The sequence below is a fragment of the Sinocyclocheilus anshuiensis genome, unplaced genomic scaffold (assembly GCF_001515605.1).
Source record: "Sinocyclocheilus anshuiensis isolate Anshui unplaced genomic scaffold, SAMN03320099.WGS_v1.1 scaffold115, whole genome shotgun sequence".
Taxonomy (NCBI): Eukaryota; Metazoa; Chordata; class Actinopteri; order Cypriniformes; family Cyprinidae; genus Sinocyclocheilus; species Sinocyclocheilus anshuiensis.
In genome coordinates, this window is record NW_015548219.1 from 1390472 (window position 1) to 1408049 (window position 17578).

At 36.8% G+C, this 17578-nt stretch overlaps 1 protein-coding gene across 1 annotated transcript in view; it reads right to left on the bottom strand.

The window, feature by feature from the left end:
* Window positions 1-17578, bottom strand: part of LOC107654144 (NT-3 growth factor receptor-like) — a 248398-nt gene that overhangs the window by 109607 nt on the left and 121213 nt on the right. Inside the window, exons 5-11 of the mRNA XM_016441090.1 lie at window positions 15011-15165; window positions 13901-14043; window positions 12869-13010; window positions 8804-9100; window positions 7632-7649; window positions 5725-5786; window positions 2157-2259 (exon numbers count right to left, since the gene is read on the bottom strand). Of these exons, the coding sequence (XP_016296576.1) occupies window positions 2157-2259; window positions 5725-5786; window positions 7632-7649; window positions 8804-9100; window positions 12869-13010; window positions 13901-14043; window positions 15011-15165 (920 nt within the window). The remainder of the gene's footprint in view (window positions 1-2156; window positions 2260-5724; window positions 5787-7631; window positions 7650-8803; window positions 9101-12868; window positions 13011-13900; window positions 14044-15010; window positions 15166-17578) is intronic.

Below are 17578 nucleotides of genomic sequence, written 5' to 3' on the forward strand. Positions count from 1 at the left end.
AACACCCCCACACGCCACTGATATATATATATATATATATATATATATAATGGAAAATCTTAACGTTTTTTTTTAATTGGCAGTGATACATTTTAATATGAAAATTATATATATCTTAAAAGAGCCAAAAGTAATAATAAAATTTGTACTTTGTAATTGCTGAAATTAATATCTTGTATGAAAAAGCAAAAAGCTAAATTATAATTATATAAAATAAATATAATATTCTAAATTAAATTTGATCATAAGTCTAATTATTTCTCACACACACACAAATAATAATAATAATAATAAAATAAACACAGCATGTGTATAAGCACAATAGCACTCCCTGCCAAACAACAATTTAGTGACTAAAGAGTTTAAAGAAATATCAAATAAAAAAAAGAATTATAATAATAACCCATGACCCATGAATGTATGCTTTATATTATTGTTAAAAAATAAAGTGGTCACACTTTATTTTAAGGTCCAATTCTTGCTATTAATAAACCATTAACTACTCCTAATTTGCTGCTTATTTATAGTTAGTAGGGTAGTTAGGTATTGGGTAGGATTAGGGATGTAGAATATGGTCATTCAGAGTATGTGCTTTATAAGCCTAAAAAACAGCCAATATGTTAATAATAGGCATAGTTAATAGTGAGAATTGGTCCCTGTACTACAGTGTTACCAATAAAGTATATGGATGTTCTTTCTTTCTGGAGTTTGAATAACAGGGTACAAGCAAACCAAAGCACAACAATCACATTCCTGTAATTTGCTGGAGACCAAAACAACCGGAACGAGTCAGATCAAGCCAGAACCAGCAGCCGGACTTCTTCCAGCACCATCCAGAGCTCTCCTCCCTCCTCCATTCTCTTGCTTAATTCCACATCCGTTTACGTTATCGGCTTAATCTCCAATTAATTAGCTTTGTTAAAAAAGGATTGAGAGTTCTCGCTTTCTGTCAACAAGAGTGGGGGGTAACAGACGGAAGAGGGTGGGAGGGTGTAAAGGGATTGGTGGAGAGAAGAGACAAGGGTAGCGGTTGTAAAACACGGTAGAGGGGGGGGGGGTGTGTCCCTGTGGGAACCAAAGTGAAACGGATGAAGTCAATGAATGTGGCATCGTGCCAAGGCAAGACACAGTCAGCCAACACGGCACGCATTCATTTTGAGATCTGTCTGCGACGTACAAGGGGCTTATGGATACTTTGACACCCTTACCACCAGACAGAGCCACTGATTACATTTCAGTAGATGTTGAATGAAAAATACAACATGGCAAGAGGCTCCGGGGACCGAAAGCATCACATTAATTATCCCTTTGATACATGAGCATTTGTGTTGGTTGTAGTGTAATTGGTGTTGCACGGTTCCACACGATCCTACATGTCAACGTAACGTTCATTACTAAGCCATTATATGACATCCGGATGACTCATATTCATAACGACTGAGATGTCAAGGAGGAAAATTCGAAATTTCTGGGTTTCATGCCAGAGCTGGGACGGAAAACAGGGTTGTTTCCCACTGCTACGGCTAAAAAAGCAGCCAAAATGCATCACGGGTAGCCAAGCCGACCGCGCTTTGGAGGATTCTGAGAGGAGAGAGGAAAACAACAACCCTGCCAAACCCATCGGAGAATCAGGAAAGCATGACTGAGCCTAGCATCTCAGCACGTAAGCAAGGCGACGGCTAACTACGGCGTCCACTAACTGCTCGCCAGCAATGCATAGGCTTTGGACTTCACACAAACCCAAGGGTCCATCCAGCACAGTGACATATGAATCCTATTTAGAGACCAAAAGCGTGGCTGAAACTCCATCAGGCTCATTATTCCTTGAAATCGGTAAACACAACACCCATTAGGACTCAGTTTAATGAACGATTAAAGATGTACATACACATCTGAACTCTCAAAGAAACATTTGCTAAATCCAACCTGATTTGATCTTGCTGAACACTTTAAAATGTCAAATAAGACCAAGAAGCTCAAGAGTTTGATTCAGAGCAAATTGTTAAAATAGAACAATTAGAATAGCGTTTTAGCATTTCCCTTCTTCCTACAAATCACAGTTGTTGGTATAAAAAAAATGAGTCAGTTGATGTCACACTTATTCACTAATAACGCAATGTGCCAAGTTTCCCGCTGAGTAGTTTACACTGGCTTACCTTTCATGCCAAACTTTGAGCGTCTGCCATATTTGTTGATTAGCACAAACATAACGACAAGGACAATGCAGGCGAAGCCAGCCAAGCCAACTGCAATCGACACCTAGAGAAGCAGGAAACACAACATTTCATTTATTTGATGAACCAAATTATGAGATGAGAGCCAGATTTATGAAAACCTAAACAGTCAGGTTAGCACTTAGCTTAGCTTGAGCAGGTTAGCAGTGATATAGGATTACTGTACATTTGGAGCTGAATGCTAGCATACTTAACCATGGTTAATTTTCGTAAGGGACTGCACAGTAAACGGTTTACTGCCTGCTAATTAAAAGAAAAATGTATATGAAACACTACTCAATATAAAAGGCTAAAACGAACATTAGCATGCTACATTGTTGTTGTGATGTCTCATCACGTTGCATGTTTAATTCCCACAGTATATTTTTAGCTATTTTGACTTTTTAATCAAAGCCTGTGCAAAAAAAGCCTTAACAATATCAAATAATGGTTCTCATTCACAAATTTGTGACATACGTTTGTAAAGAAAAAGGTTGTGCGTTTATGGAAAAGGTTTAGACATGTTTTATGCAAATGGAAACCCTCATTTATTTTGATTAGAATGAGGTCAAGAACAAATTCATGTGGCAAGGTATTTGATGTAGAAACGTTAGGTGAGAAGTTCTCCTGTGTGTACAAATATGAAATAATCCTCGCAATTATTAGTGAATGAAATGCACTGAGTCTAGTAAGAAGTCTCTTCCATTCTCATTATTCACACTGGAATGAAAGGTCAAGTCAAGCGCATTGCATCGTGGGAAACCGTATGCTCGGTTGCACATTTTGGCAAACATAGTAGGTCATCTGGGTATTCTACATGTATGCATAGAGAAAATTTGTATTCTGTTTACATTCTACACACTGTAAAACACATGCTAGCATGCTATAACTTTAGCTTGAATCTCAAAACACGTCTTATTTGTTAATATAATAACATAATCTAAAATGATTTTTTAAATCTTTTTAGGAGGGAACTACAGTAAAGGAATGACATAACTAGCAACTTAAAATGTGTCAAATAAATATTTCTATCTAATCTCTTGTGTAGTAATCTTTTGTGTAGGAAACCTATGAAGTGTGTCTTGACTTGTTTATATGATTTGTATTGATGTTGATGCTGTAATCATGAGAGATTTATGTAATCGGAGTCATAAGTTGCATATGGCAGCAGTAGCTTTGATAAAATTGCATGAAAAGATAAGTCCAAAGCATATAAAAGGGAAAAAAATGATTATAATAATAATTCAAGTTAGGTGTCGTAAGACAGAGATACCGCTATAGCCAAGATACACTTCCTTATGGGAAATACAAAGCGTACAACTTAATATAATGTCTAAATGCTCCAGATAAACACCAAATAAAGACAATAAACAATAAATCAAATCAGTCAGAGTGCTGGAATAAAGCTATTTGAAGCAAAAAAGCTTTTCCCTGTAATTAGGACCTCCAAACAATCGAGGGCCATGCTCACTCTTTGTGTCAGCGCAAGATTCCCTATTAAAACCTTAAAATGAAAATATAATCTTTTTCCAGTCAATTATAGCACAAAGATGAACAAAAGTACTTTTTTAAGCAGCTGTAAAACACAGAAGCCACAAGGGAACCGGCAGATAGGAGGTAGAGAGTGAGGAGGAAAAAAAGTCACAAAAAGAAAATGGTTTAGAATAGTTTGTTTTCGACACCACTGTCATGTGTTCCTGGGAACAAGACGTTCAAAAAACCTCATTATACTTCATATGGGTGCTTTCGATCTCAGGAGAAAAAAACAACACTCACTCCAAATGTGTCCTCTTCAGGCCGATGTGTCATGGTTGGAATAGCTGTCGGAGTCGGACTCACTAGAAAACAAACAAGAGTGTAGTGTTGCTCAGAAAGAAGAAAGAAGAAAAACATATTTTTGAACCTTTTGAAGATAAAATAATACTACAGTACATGGACATACTGTACTGTACATTACTGTGACCAAAAAATGAGTAAATGACTTATGTTTTCACATTGTGCTTTGATCAGTTCAAATGCATCCTTGCTGAAGTATTAATTTATTTTGGGAGGTAAAGAAAACAGTACTAACACAAGAGTTTTGAATGGTTCATAAAATTATAATTTGATAGAAATGTAATACAATTAGGGCTGCACGATAAATCGCATGCGATATTTAACGCGCATCTTATCAGTAAAGCCGGTTCTGTAATCAGCGGTAAATCTCCATCACGTGCGTGCTTTCACATTGAGCAGCATTAACTACACAGAGCCGTTGTTCACTGACGAGCTGCGCAAAACCACGTTCATATTCGCGCGATTTTTTGCGCAGCTCGTCAGTGAACAACGGCTCTGTGTAGTTAATGCTGCTCAATGTGAAAGCACGCATGTACAAATATGAAATAATCCTCGCAATTATTAGTGAATGAAATGCACTGAGTCTAGTAAGAAGTCTCTTCCATTCTCATTATTCACACTGGAATGAAAGGTCAAGTCAAGCGCATTGCATCGTGGGAAACCGTATGCTCGGTTGCACATTTTGGCAAACATAGTAGGTCATCTGGGTATTCTACATGTATGCATAGAGAAAATTTGTATTCTGTTTACATTCTACACACTGTAAAACACATGCTAGCATGCTATAACTTTAGCTTGAATCTCAAAACACGTCTTATTTGTTAATATAATAACATAATCTAAAATGATTTTTTAAATCTTTTTAGGAGGGAACTACAGTAAAGGAATGACATAACTAGCAACTTAAAATGTGTCAAATAAATATTTCTATCTAATCTCTTGTGTAGTAATCTTTTGTGTAGGAAACCTATGAAGTGTGTCTTGACTTGTTTATATGATTTGTATTGATGTTGATGCTGTAATCATGAGAGATTTATGTAATCGGAGTCATAAGTTGCATATGGCAGCAGTAGCTTTGATAAAATTGCATGAAAAGATAAGTCCAAAGCATATAAAAGGGAAAAAAATGATTATAATAATAATTCAAGTTAGGTGTCGTAAGACAGAGATACCGCTATAGCCAAGATACACTTCCTTATGGGAAATACAAAGCGTACAACTTAATATAATGTCTAAATGCTCCAGATAAACACCAAATAAAGACAATAAACAATAAATCAAATCAGTCAGAGTGCTGGAATAAAGCTATTTGAAGCAAAAAAGCTTTTCCCTGTAATTAGGACCTCCAAACAATCGAGGGCCATGCTCACTCTTTGTGTCAGCGCAAGATTCCCTATTAAAACCTTAAAATGAAAATATAATCTTTTTCCAGTCAATTATAGCACAAAGATGAACAAAAGTACTTTTTTAAGCAGCTGTAAAACACAGAAGCCACAAGGGAACCGGCAGATAGGAGGTAGAGAGTGAGGAGGAAAAAAAGTCACAAAAAGAAAATGGTTTAGAATAGTTTGTTTTCGACACCACTGTCATGTGTTCCTGGGAACAAGACGTTCAAAAAACCTCATTATACTTCATATGGGTGCTTTCGATCTCAGGAGAAAAAAACAACACTCACTCCAAATGTGTCCTCTTCAGGCCGATGTGTCATGGTTGGAATAGCTGTCGGAGTCGGACTCACTAGAAAACAAACAAGAGTGTAGTGTTGCTCAGAAAGAAGAAAGAAGAAAAACATATTTTTGAACCTTTTGAAGATAAAATAATACTACAGTACATGGACATACTGTACTGTACATTACTGTGACCAAAAAATGAGTAAATGACTTATGTTTTCACATTGTGCTTTGATCAGTTCAAATGCATCCTTGCTGAAGTATTAATTTATTTTGGGAGGTAAAGAAAACAGTACTAACACAAGAGTTTTGAATGGTTCATAAAATTATAATTTGATAGAAATGTAATACAATTAGGGCTGCACGATAAATCGCATGCGATATTTAACGCGCAGCCCTAAATACAATTAATTTAATACAAAAAAGGTAAAATTATATGTCTAATGTTATATAAAAATACCTTACATTTGTTATATTAAAATACTGATCGGAAGAAAAATGCTATATCGAAATCTTGAAACAGTTTACTTCCAACTTTAAATGAAAGTATTATACAATGAAAGTATGATACTATGAATGTATGATACAGTAGGTAGGTAGGGTGGTAGGTGGGTAGGTAGGTAGGTAGGTGGGTTGGGTAGGGTGGTAGGTAGAGTAGGTAGGTAGGTAGGTAGTGTGGTAGGTATGGTAGGTAGGTAGGTAGGGTAGGTAGGTGGGTAGGGTGGTAAGTAGGGCAGGTAGGTAGTTAGGGTGGTAGGTAGGGTAGGTAGGTAGGTAGGTAGGGTGGCAGGTAGTGTAGGTAGGTTGGTAGGTAACCAAAGGTTGACAACCAAAAATGTCCAAATTCTGTTTAGCTATATTTTGAAAAGTATATGTACAGTATATGTGTGATATTGTTTTATCATTTAAAATTATATTTGTGGCTTAAATGTACAAATACATTTTAGAGCCACTGTATAAGTAGCATAGATTTGATTTCCCCCCCATGTCATTTTCAATTAATTTTCACTAACTACTAATCCACAAACTTGTTATTAAAACAGGCCATAATGTAATTGGTTTTGTCAAACCAGCCTTTAAAAGGTGATGGATGTATTGTATGTTCACTCTGAGTAACTGTTTTAAGACTTGCTCTTGGAAGGCCGCTTCATGCAGAATTGATCTCCAACACACCTGCCTGGAAGTTTCTAGTATCCGAAGACCTTGATTTTCTGGTTCAGGTGTGTTTAATTAGTGCCAGAGCTAAACTCTGCTGGAAGGTGGCCCTCCAGGAACAGGACTAGACAACCCTGGTTTTAAGAGAAACTTCAGGGATTATTCACTAAATATGTCTTGGGGCAAATACTGTTTGATTAGACCCGTTTTTTGCAGGGTTACTGCCATTTCGACTGGGAGTCCAATACTAGATTAGGCTGTCGCTATTATTCATGTAGTATTGAACAAAAGCCTTAGGCTGTTCTTATTTTTCTGTTTTTTTACCTCAACGGAGGGCCCGTGTGTACGGCCTGATACAGCCATCTAACTTCATTCAGAGCTCTGACAGTAACAATCTGTCATTCACACAGTTTCTGTGCCTCAACTTGATTAAATATGCTAAACTAGGGTGATATCAGTGCAACATTCTTGTGAAGGTCAGTAAATGTCCCTCGGACAGTATCTTGTGGAAAAGGATCAGATTTTTCTCCCATACTGACAGATATCGGTCACATTATGCCAAAAATACAAAACAGGTCTAATAACAGCATGCTCAACTATGGTGGCCGGCCATTTCAGAATAAGGCCAAGGTAATTGTTTGGAGGGTAGTTGTATGTTCAGTGCACAGACCAAATTACTTCTTTGTTTTATGATAAACAAAACTAATGAATAAGTTACAAAAATACATGCAGCAAACAATTAAAGGGAGAAACTCACCATAATCTGGGTAGTAGTCTACAGAGAAAAGAGGGGGAAAAAACACACAGTGGTATATAATTACTACTAGATATGAATATGTCAATATCAGCTCTAAGGACTCAGGTAAACACATTTTTAAAATGTTATTATACTATGATCAGCATTTACCCTTCAGTGCATTCTTGTGCAATTATGGTAATGTTCGAATATGAGTCTTTTAGAATTTAATATGAGAAATCATTGCAATATTTAACATGCAATTAAACATTATATTGATGTGAAATCAGACATGAGGGCATCATATGATCTGCATGGATACATGTTCATGTGCACACAATATCAGTGCCGTGATGTTCATAATTAGTGAAAACACTAGTATAAATATACCTGATGTTTTTGAACAAAATGCTCACTAAGACTGCATTTATTTGATCATAAATACTGTTAATATTTTGAAATCTTATTAACATTTAAAATGGCTGTTTCTTTTATAACATATTTAACATTTTTAAATTTAATAAGCATGTAATAATAATCATCACCTCATTAATTAATTTCATAAAAATGATACACACACATACAGTATATCTATCTATATATATATTTTTAATAATTTAATAATCCATTTCATGTAAAAAAAATGCTAAATTAATTCTTTAAATAAATAGTAAAACCTCAGTTTGTGTGTGTGTGTGTGTGTGTGTGTGTGTGTAGTATCAGACTTTTCACTCTAACTTTACTTATACGTACCTGTTTAAAGCACAGACTGAACCTAAGTCTTTCGGTATGACAGTGCACACACTCACACACTTGTGTGCGCTGTAGCATCATCCCAAGAAATGTGAACTTTCCAAGTAAGGGTCTGTATCTATATTTATCTATAAATCTGTTGGATTCTCACCTCGGGTGTTAATAAGTTATTCAGGCAGGGCCTTTAACCGACATCCAGACTGTTCTGTTTCTCAACACGGCATCTGTGACCTAACAGCTCTAATCATAGAAATGCTTGCCCAGAACAAGAGAACTTGGCTTTTATTTCCCACAGGTGGAAAATCAACATAGTACTTTTTGCAGGTATGACAACACTTTGGGGGAAAAAATGTTTCCAGTGTATTTGACAGTTCAATCATTGGGAAACACTATGTAACTATAGGTTTTAGAATAACATGCGATATAATCGAGTCACGTACCATCAAAAGGTGGCCGTAGGAAGTGGGCGTACACAGTTTTGATGGCCACGCCCAGGAAGTTGCTGGCCTCCAACGTGTAATTGCCATTGTTGTGGTGTGTGGGGTTTTTGAACATGAGGCACCCCTCTAGATTGTCCTGGTAGACATCCATCTCTGGACGGACGTATTCAGTCGGCTTGATCTCTTCACCCTTATAGTACCAGCGCAGGGTGGGCAGGGGGTTTGCACGCACCGTGAAGATCATACACGTGTCGTGCCACTTCTGCGGCTCCTCAAACTTAATGATAACAGGAGGGACTGCAGGAGAGAAACAAAATACTTTTTATAAAGAGAGGATTAAGTACTTTGTGCCACCATCCAACATAAATCCATAGACCAATGAGCATGAATTATCATAAACCGCATTTATGCATGAGTGGAACTTTGGCCTCTGCGGCACAGGTGGTCCGTACGGATATTTGTTTGATCCGCTATCCTGCCTCTTGGACAGGAAGATCCCAGGTTAACTGCCTGGCTGGTCATCAAGCATTTGGAAGAGCGGATGTTTCATGGAATGCAGGCGCAGAGCCAAAGGTGGGAAACAACTGCAGCCCATAAACGTTTCCACCATCTTTTCCACCCACCGTATGTTTGACGGTAACTGTCAGCAATTATGATGCTGTAAATATGTCAAATGTTCATATTAAACATTCATCAGGGATCAAATCAGTGGTTAATTCATTTCAGGGTGTTTTCACACCTAGTTCATTTAACCCTTTCAAACGCTCTCGGAGCGGTTCAGCGTGTATATGTGAACAAACCATGTGATCTCAGACCCTGCTAAAAGGACCCAAAAGTACTCAGCACCTCCGGAGGTGGTCTGAGTACAGTTAGTTTGTGGGTCCGTTTGTGGTTCGATATCTACGTGATATGCGAAAGCAATGAGATCCCGGTCCACTTTGCGTTTCGTTTCAACGCGTGTACCTGGAGGCTTGCCATACCTGCAGCCATGTTACGTCACTGCTGTAACAACAGAAAAAACTTTTCACCATGGCAGGTCGTGGGGTTGTGTGGTCCCAGGAGGAGAGTTGTGCACTTATTGAAATTTGGAAAGATGATTACATTAAACGCCAACTCTCCTCAACCCATAAAAACATAAAAGTGTTTATTTCGTCACAAGCAGTCCTGTGGCAAGCAGCAGCAGTTGTTGATAGTGTTGGAAGAAAAAATTATTTTTAGTTGCTATCCTTTTCCTCTTCCGTTTTTTCAGATGCTTTCCTTTAGTTCTGCTTTGTCTGACTCTTTCTCTGTTTGTCATTTGCTTCAAAATGTGCCACATCCATGTGATGACAACATGTGAAGACGCCATCTTGAATACCCAAAATCCACTGCTGCACAGAAAGCTGGGGTCTGAGTTCTTATAAAGTTGTGGTGTGAACAAGAAAGGGTCTGAGATCTCTTCATTGCTGATGAGGACCAAAAAAAGAACTGGGTTCTCTTTTGAGTCCACTAGATTGTGAACACCAAAAGGACTGAGGTCACTTTTGGCTGGTTCCCTTTCTGGTTCACGATAAGTGAACTGTGTTTGTTTCTTTTAAAACCAACTATATGTGAAAACACCCTCAATGTGTCATTTCTACTTACATGAATACACATAATTTCTTCTAGAATAAGTTATTTTAAGCTTAAATATTATAATACAGGACTATTCAAATGTTTGGAGTCTGCATTACTACACCTAAACCTTTTAATTCATTGACATCAAGTATTTTTTTGATTATTCTCCAGTCTCAAAGCCAGAGATTGTGAGAGACAAATAAAGAGAGAAAGAGAGAGAGAGTGAGAGAGACTGACTGACTTTCTCTTATTTCCACAGATTTTGCCGCTCTAAGCAAATCTTACACGGTCAATAGATATTGAGTGTGGGAAGAATCATGTTACACTGTTGTTGGCCAACACCTTTCAGTATAAATGTAAATACAGATACAAAACCGCAACCTCACATTACGTTGTAATTTTATCTAGCTGTGTTCTTATAAGGTCTTTAATTGCCTTACTTCATTCCAAGTGGGAGGGAAACAGCTATTGTTGGATATTGTGTTGTTGAATTGTGTTTTCTAACTGTAGACACAGTTCTTTTTTCATTTTTTTTCCATTTAGTTTACTTAATGGCAAAGCATCACAGGCTTACCAGGTGATTCTGACAACAGTTGAATTAACATTTTAATCGCTATATCATTTTATTGTGACACATTGTGAAACATAATTTGAGTTCTCAAATAGTTTTAACTAGGCACACAAGATGAGCACACTGGTTAGTCTGTTCTGGAGTTAAGATTTATATACTAGTTTCGTTTAATTAGATAACCCAAAGTTTCATTATCCTGTTGTGTTTTTTGGTAGAGTCATGTCTTTATATATGATCCTTGTTTAAGGCAGTGTTTGTCTTTGTTCTCTGCCTTTCATTGTCTTTTTTGGATTTGTTTGGTTATTGTTACTCAGGGGTAGGATTTATATGTTTGATTAGAGGCATGGTTTCTTTTTGCCAATTTTCATGAGTTGCTTATTGCCTCAGGATTGTTGTTTCTTTCATTTTCTTTTTCATTTGGGACATTATTTTTGCATGCCTGCCCCTATATGGGAAAAATACACTTCCTTTTTTCTTATTGCTAAAAATGCAATGTGCATTGATTTTTTTCCAAGTGTAATATAAGGCACAAAACACATTTAAGTGAACAAAAACTGGAACATTTTCAAGTGTCTGATTCCCGCATACCATTCCCAACACAGAAAATACACCACCTAACTCTGCCACAAAGCAATCACATGTAGTCAGCTCCACACTGAAACATGATAACATTGATAAATCTATCTAATATTTCACTTACAGCCTTTTTTTCGTGTGAAAAGTACAGATGAAGAACAGCCCTCGCTTTCATAGATCAATAAACTACACAAATGACGTTCCTACAACACGCTGGGTTGTGTAGAACCTAAGATTTCTTTTTTGTAGGAGTAGGACTGTTTCTGGTGAAGCAATTTATCATTATTTTATAACCAATTTCATTAGCCTCACTGTGATTTTTTTAGAATTTGATTTGACAAAGCAGTCATTTGCACAAATTTGGCTAAATTAAAATACTAATAATTATAAAACAGTGAACTAATATTCAAAACAACATTCAAAAGGCAGTGTGTAATTTCTGTGCCTCTAACATCACTAAACAAATCCAAAAAAAAAAACAATCCAACCCGATCTCATGAGAAAACCTAAAGGTGGTGATTTTGTATGATTTCATAACATGATTTGTATGGAAAAAATTTTTTAGGGAGAAATAACAATTTAAGCATAAAGGGCCACCCCTAAACAGAAGTGACAGTGGGGAGTAAGCAGAACGGACAAAAACATAAAAATAAGACTGTCATAAGAATTAGCTACCAATTCACTAAAATGTAAAATAGTTACAAACTTCCATAAAAGTGTGTTAAAACAATCTGTTGTCAAACAGGTTTCCAGAACACCCTCTCTCTATCTGTCATTGGTCAATCAGTCAGGTAGCTCCACCCCAAACTCACACCATTGGCTGAGCCAGTTGCTATGCTGAGCAGGTCAGAATCCTAAAACAAACAGCGATGTTTTGAAAGCATCACACAGCCACAATATTTACACTTTTGAGCAAAATCAACCGCCACAATGGCTTACTTTTAGGTGCCTATATGCTAAGCTACAATAATAGAAAGTATTTTAATAACAAAAATTACACATTTCACCTCTACCTTGCTATAGTATTGATTCTGTGTTTCCCAGAGCCATTTCGATCAATAGTACTTACTACTTCCAAAAAAAAAAAAAAAAAGCTTTCTGGTGATCCCCTCCCTAAACGCCTACCTTTAAAATAAAAGGCAATACAAATTAAGAAACTGAGTTGGAAGCCATGAGGCACAGTAGCAAGTGACAGTAACAAGCTAACGAGGCAGACAAAGCCAGTTCAGTGAGCTAGACAGAAGCAGAATTGGCACGTTAGAGGCAGTGAGGCTGAATGTAAAGATATTCGAGAGGCAGGGAGCAAGAAAAGAGGCACTTACACTGTACTGAAAGCTGTATTGAGGCATTAGTCATCCCAACTATATTCTCTGCAATGCAGGTCAGCATGAAGCTGTTATCGTCTCTGCTGACATTGACCAGAGTTAAGTTGATGGAGTGGACATTCGGTGGATATTGATTGGACTGGAAGAGAGAAAGACACAATAGCTTTTGAAAACACAACCAAGCTTGCACAGATTCAACAAATGGTTTATGGTGTAAACCAGCCACTGTAAGGTTCAAGTGAGTCATTTAATAGATCTTAAATTGAGTAAATGCCAAATTAAATTTTAAACAAAACCAGACTGTTAGGGATAGACGTATAGTCCATTTAAAAAGGTAGTTCTGTCAGGACCACTATCGTCAAAGATAACTTACAATTAGCATACATTTTAGGTTGGGGGTATGGTTCTGTTCTGGGCAACACTCCCTGCCCATCCATGCAGCCTAGCATAGATAGGAGCAGGGAGAGCATAAATAACCCCCCTAGGGTAAACTGAACAGAACCAACATTAATGATTAATGTAGCAGATATCATCAATGTTCTAAGTGATTATTTTATATATCAACATAATTCAGTGGTCTGACTCAAGAAGAAATATCCAATGCCAAGTCCTGACTGGACGAGAGGAGGAGTTGGGGATGGAGGTGGGTGATTAGCTCCTGAGCAAAGCGATAGCTGCTGAACAATGACTGAAAGGACCTTATAAAGGGAATTATGATTGGCGTCGTATTCCTATAGGTAGACGTGGATCAGCTGATGCGAGCTTGACTAACGTGACCTGACAGAACTAACGCTACGCTCCATTACTGGCTATCCAGCTGCAAAAGCACATATGGCTAGTTTAAACTGGTTTAAGCTTGTTTAGTTGGCTTCCCAACTGTTTTTTTAAGCTGGTTTAGACCCATGTTTTCCAAAGTTGTTTGTTCTACTAAATTAAATATGCCATCTACCTTAACTAATATCCTTTTTAAGGTACATAAAATGCATGTTGATTGCTAGTCAAAATGCTACAAGCAAAAGTCTGCCTTACTTGGTGTGTGTTAATGGAGTGCAGTCCACCAACAGTCCAGTCCACTTCTGGTACCGGCACTCCTGACCCATTACAGGTGATTGTGACCCTGTCACCTTCTATCACCGTCAGGTTACTGTGACTTACGCTGATTTCCGGCAAATCTTGGTGGGAAATAGACAAGCAGTCATGGTACAACAAAAGGTATTTATTCTTTTTAACATAAATATGTTCAAGTTAATCTAAATAAATGAAATGGCTGAGCTCTATTGACAGCATTTGTGGCAAGAATTTCATTATGTCGATACAATTCGTCCCTTACTTTAAAAATGCCTTTTTAAGGTCATGACATTAAAGCACCGGCTATAATTTTACACAAACAACATCAGGAAACAATTTTACCACACTAGGCTCATGTTAAGATTTACAATTGTTTAAGTTTTAGAGCTACAGTATTCTTTTAAGGAACGTTTTCCACAAAATTAGAAAAATATACACATTTATTTTCTGTGGTAATCAAAATTGCTACAAATGCGGTTGAATCATTTTGATTTTAGCCAAAAATGACAATTCTTTCATGATTACTCACTCATGTCAATCCAAACCTGTATGACTTTATGACTTTCTTCTGCAGAACTTGAAAGAGAATTTTGAAAAATGTGTTATTGTCCATACAATGAAAGTCTGTGGGGTCCAAAACAACATTGGGCCATTTTGTTGGAAAATATCACTTTAATATAGGGACCAATTCTCACTATTAACTAGTCGCTTATTAGCATGCATATTATTAACATAATGGCTGTTTATTTGTTCTTATGAAGCACATATTCTTCATGACCATACTCTACATCCCTAATCCTACCTAAACGTATCTTACTAACTATTAATAAGCAGCAAATTAGGAGTTTATTGAGGCAAAAGTCATAGTTAATGGTTTGTTAATAGTGAGAATTGGACCTTAAAATAAAGTGTGGCCATATCTTCTTTCGTGTTCCACAGAAGAAATAAAGTCATAAAGGTTTAGAATGGTGAGTAAATGATGACAATTATCATTTTTGGGTATACTATCCCTTTACTGAACCCAAGACAGTTCTTTTATGGCGACCACAATTTAGAAAAAATGTCCCATACCACAGTGTGAGATGTTCATGAGCTGTAGAGGGATCTTGGAGACTCCGTTGTTGCAGAACAGCTGCTGGTTATGGAGTCCGGCTTCGCCTCGCTGCTGCCACAGCTGGATCCAACGGATATTGCAGCTGCAGTTAAACACCACTCTTTCCAGTTTCCTGCCACAACACAATAGAGCTCTTAGTGAGGACGCACATCACATGCATACAATGCCAAGAAGGTCCATTTAGAAAACCAGCAGAAAACTAGGTGAAGGACACCGTTATCCTACAAAACATCGACTTCTCCAGCACCCATCAGTCAACCAAGGCCTGGAGAGCTGCTGGCGCGGTTCCATTTTGCAGCCAGAGCGGGTTCTGTGCCCAGGGCTTTGTGTACGAATGCTTTCTGGACTGCAGCCCTTTCCTGGCCACGTCTGTCCAGCTATTCAGCGTGCCAAATTCACCACTGGTGCCCAGGGCGATCACAGTCCACACAAATGAAGTCAAACAAAACATGAGCTTCTGGAATAAGGCAAAAACTAAGCCGCAAGATGTGATGTAATGTGGCATAATATTTCGGTGCAGTCTAAAATGAATTCTCGCAAAAAATAAGTACAAATTTTCAAGTAAATAAACTGGTCAATTTAAAATGGATAATTTAGTTGGTAACTTGGTAACTTAGTTGGACATGAGTGAACTTGACATAAGCGAATCAAAGGATCAACCTATCTACTAAAGAAAAAATGTCATGACTAGCGCATATAACAGCTTTTACTTCAGTCTTAACAAATCATATGTTTATCTAAAGACAGTTTAAGCCATAAAAAATCACAAAATCTTAAAAATGTTTGTCACAGGCACAGTTTTACAAAGAAACAAATGTGGACTTATCTGGACTTATGTAGTGACGTAAAATGCATTCAGTGTTTACATTTTATTAGTACTTCCTGGAAATTGAAACAATAACATTGCCGGTGCTAGAGCCACGCATGTAAAAACTATGAAAATGTATGTAAAAGACTGCAAAATAATGCATAAAAAAAAAAAACATTCATTTGGCAGATGCTTTCATCTGAAGTGACTTAAAGCATTCAAGGTTACGTTTACTGAAAACTGAACCCATAATATGGGCGTTGATTGAGTTTGAAAGACTGTGAAAGAGAAATGCTTAAATACTTAAAAATATATATTATAATTATTTGCCAGTAAATTTTCTTAACACACCACTCATTAGCAAGAATTTGGACCTTGTGTGCGAGTAAAGCATATTAGGGTTTCTTAAAGGATCTTCTCGATGCTCAGTAACATATGGGATTATTGTTGCATACATTTAACTGGACAGACGGAAGGGTGTGAGGTCAAACCCACATAAAACTGGCACTGGATAGCACCTCCACCCACAACTACCTCACTTGCCCAATGAAGGGCTTCCTTTCAGAACCATCTGTATGCCAATGACTCCAACACCTACTCCCAGTGCAGCTATATCGCTGCAAACAACAACCACTCAGTATCGCATTTCACGCTCCTTCAAACAACCTTTGAGCGCAGCCACCCCCACTCCTGCACCAAAAACAGACATCTTCTACATCAACCTCCTCCAAATGTCTAAATGTCAACTCTGACATATCTCCCCGAAATCATGAAGGCTCCACTGAGAGTTTAGAGGGTCTTCGACTTCCTGGAAATGTTGAGTCAGGGGTGCCGTTTCCAGTGCTTGAAACTATCCTCTTCCCTGCTTATATCTTCTTCTTTACTGGTGTTAAGGGCCAAGCTGAAGGCATCACCGCATCTATCCAGTATATGTAATGGACAAATGCTCAAGTAGCAAATAAAACAAAGAGGATATTACCAAGTTTAGAAGATTTGAGGTAGATCATGGATCTCAGTTGTTTTTGAACCCAATGAGCCCCTTTTGTCCAACACATCATTCATAAATACATAAATTATAATTTTAAAATACATATTTTTTTTATTTACAAAACTAATGTATTAAAAATATATTTTTTTTTGTTTTCATTTTAACTTTACTAAAATATTTATTTTATAATTTGTTTGATATTTTAATTAAGATTGCGTTAATATAATAATTTTAATTATTTTTACATTTATTGCCCCCCCCCCCAAAATTATAAAATAGGCAATTTATAAAGGCAAATTATAAAATATAACATAATAAAAATAATAATATAAAAATATAATATAGGAATGGAAATATTAGGAGATAGAAAGAATGCATATTTAAAATAAATAAATAAATAAAACACTTTTAAAAACAATGGAGACAGATAAACTAGGAGATGGAACGCATTTTTAATACAAAAAATAAAACCGTTACTTTTTAAATAAAGTAAAATAAAAAACTAATAAAATAAAAACAAGTTGATAGATCAAGAAAAAAAACTACAGTTTAACAATCATACAAGACCACACTGCAATTTCTGCAGTGTAGTCTGTTCAAATGCTCACAAAAAGAATATCATTAAATTAGTAAAATGTCATTTGTTCTTTTGAACATGTTCTTTTAATATATAACATTAACTTTTAGAATAGTACTTCATAATTAGACTTTTTGTCAGACTAAAGTCGC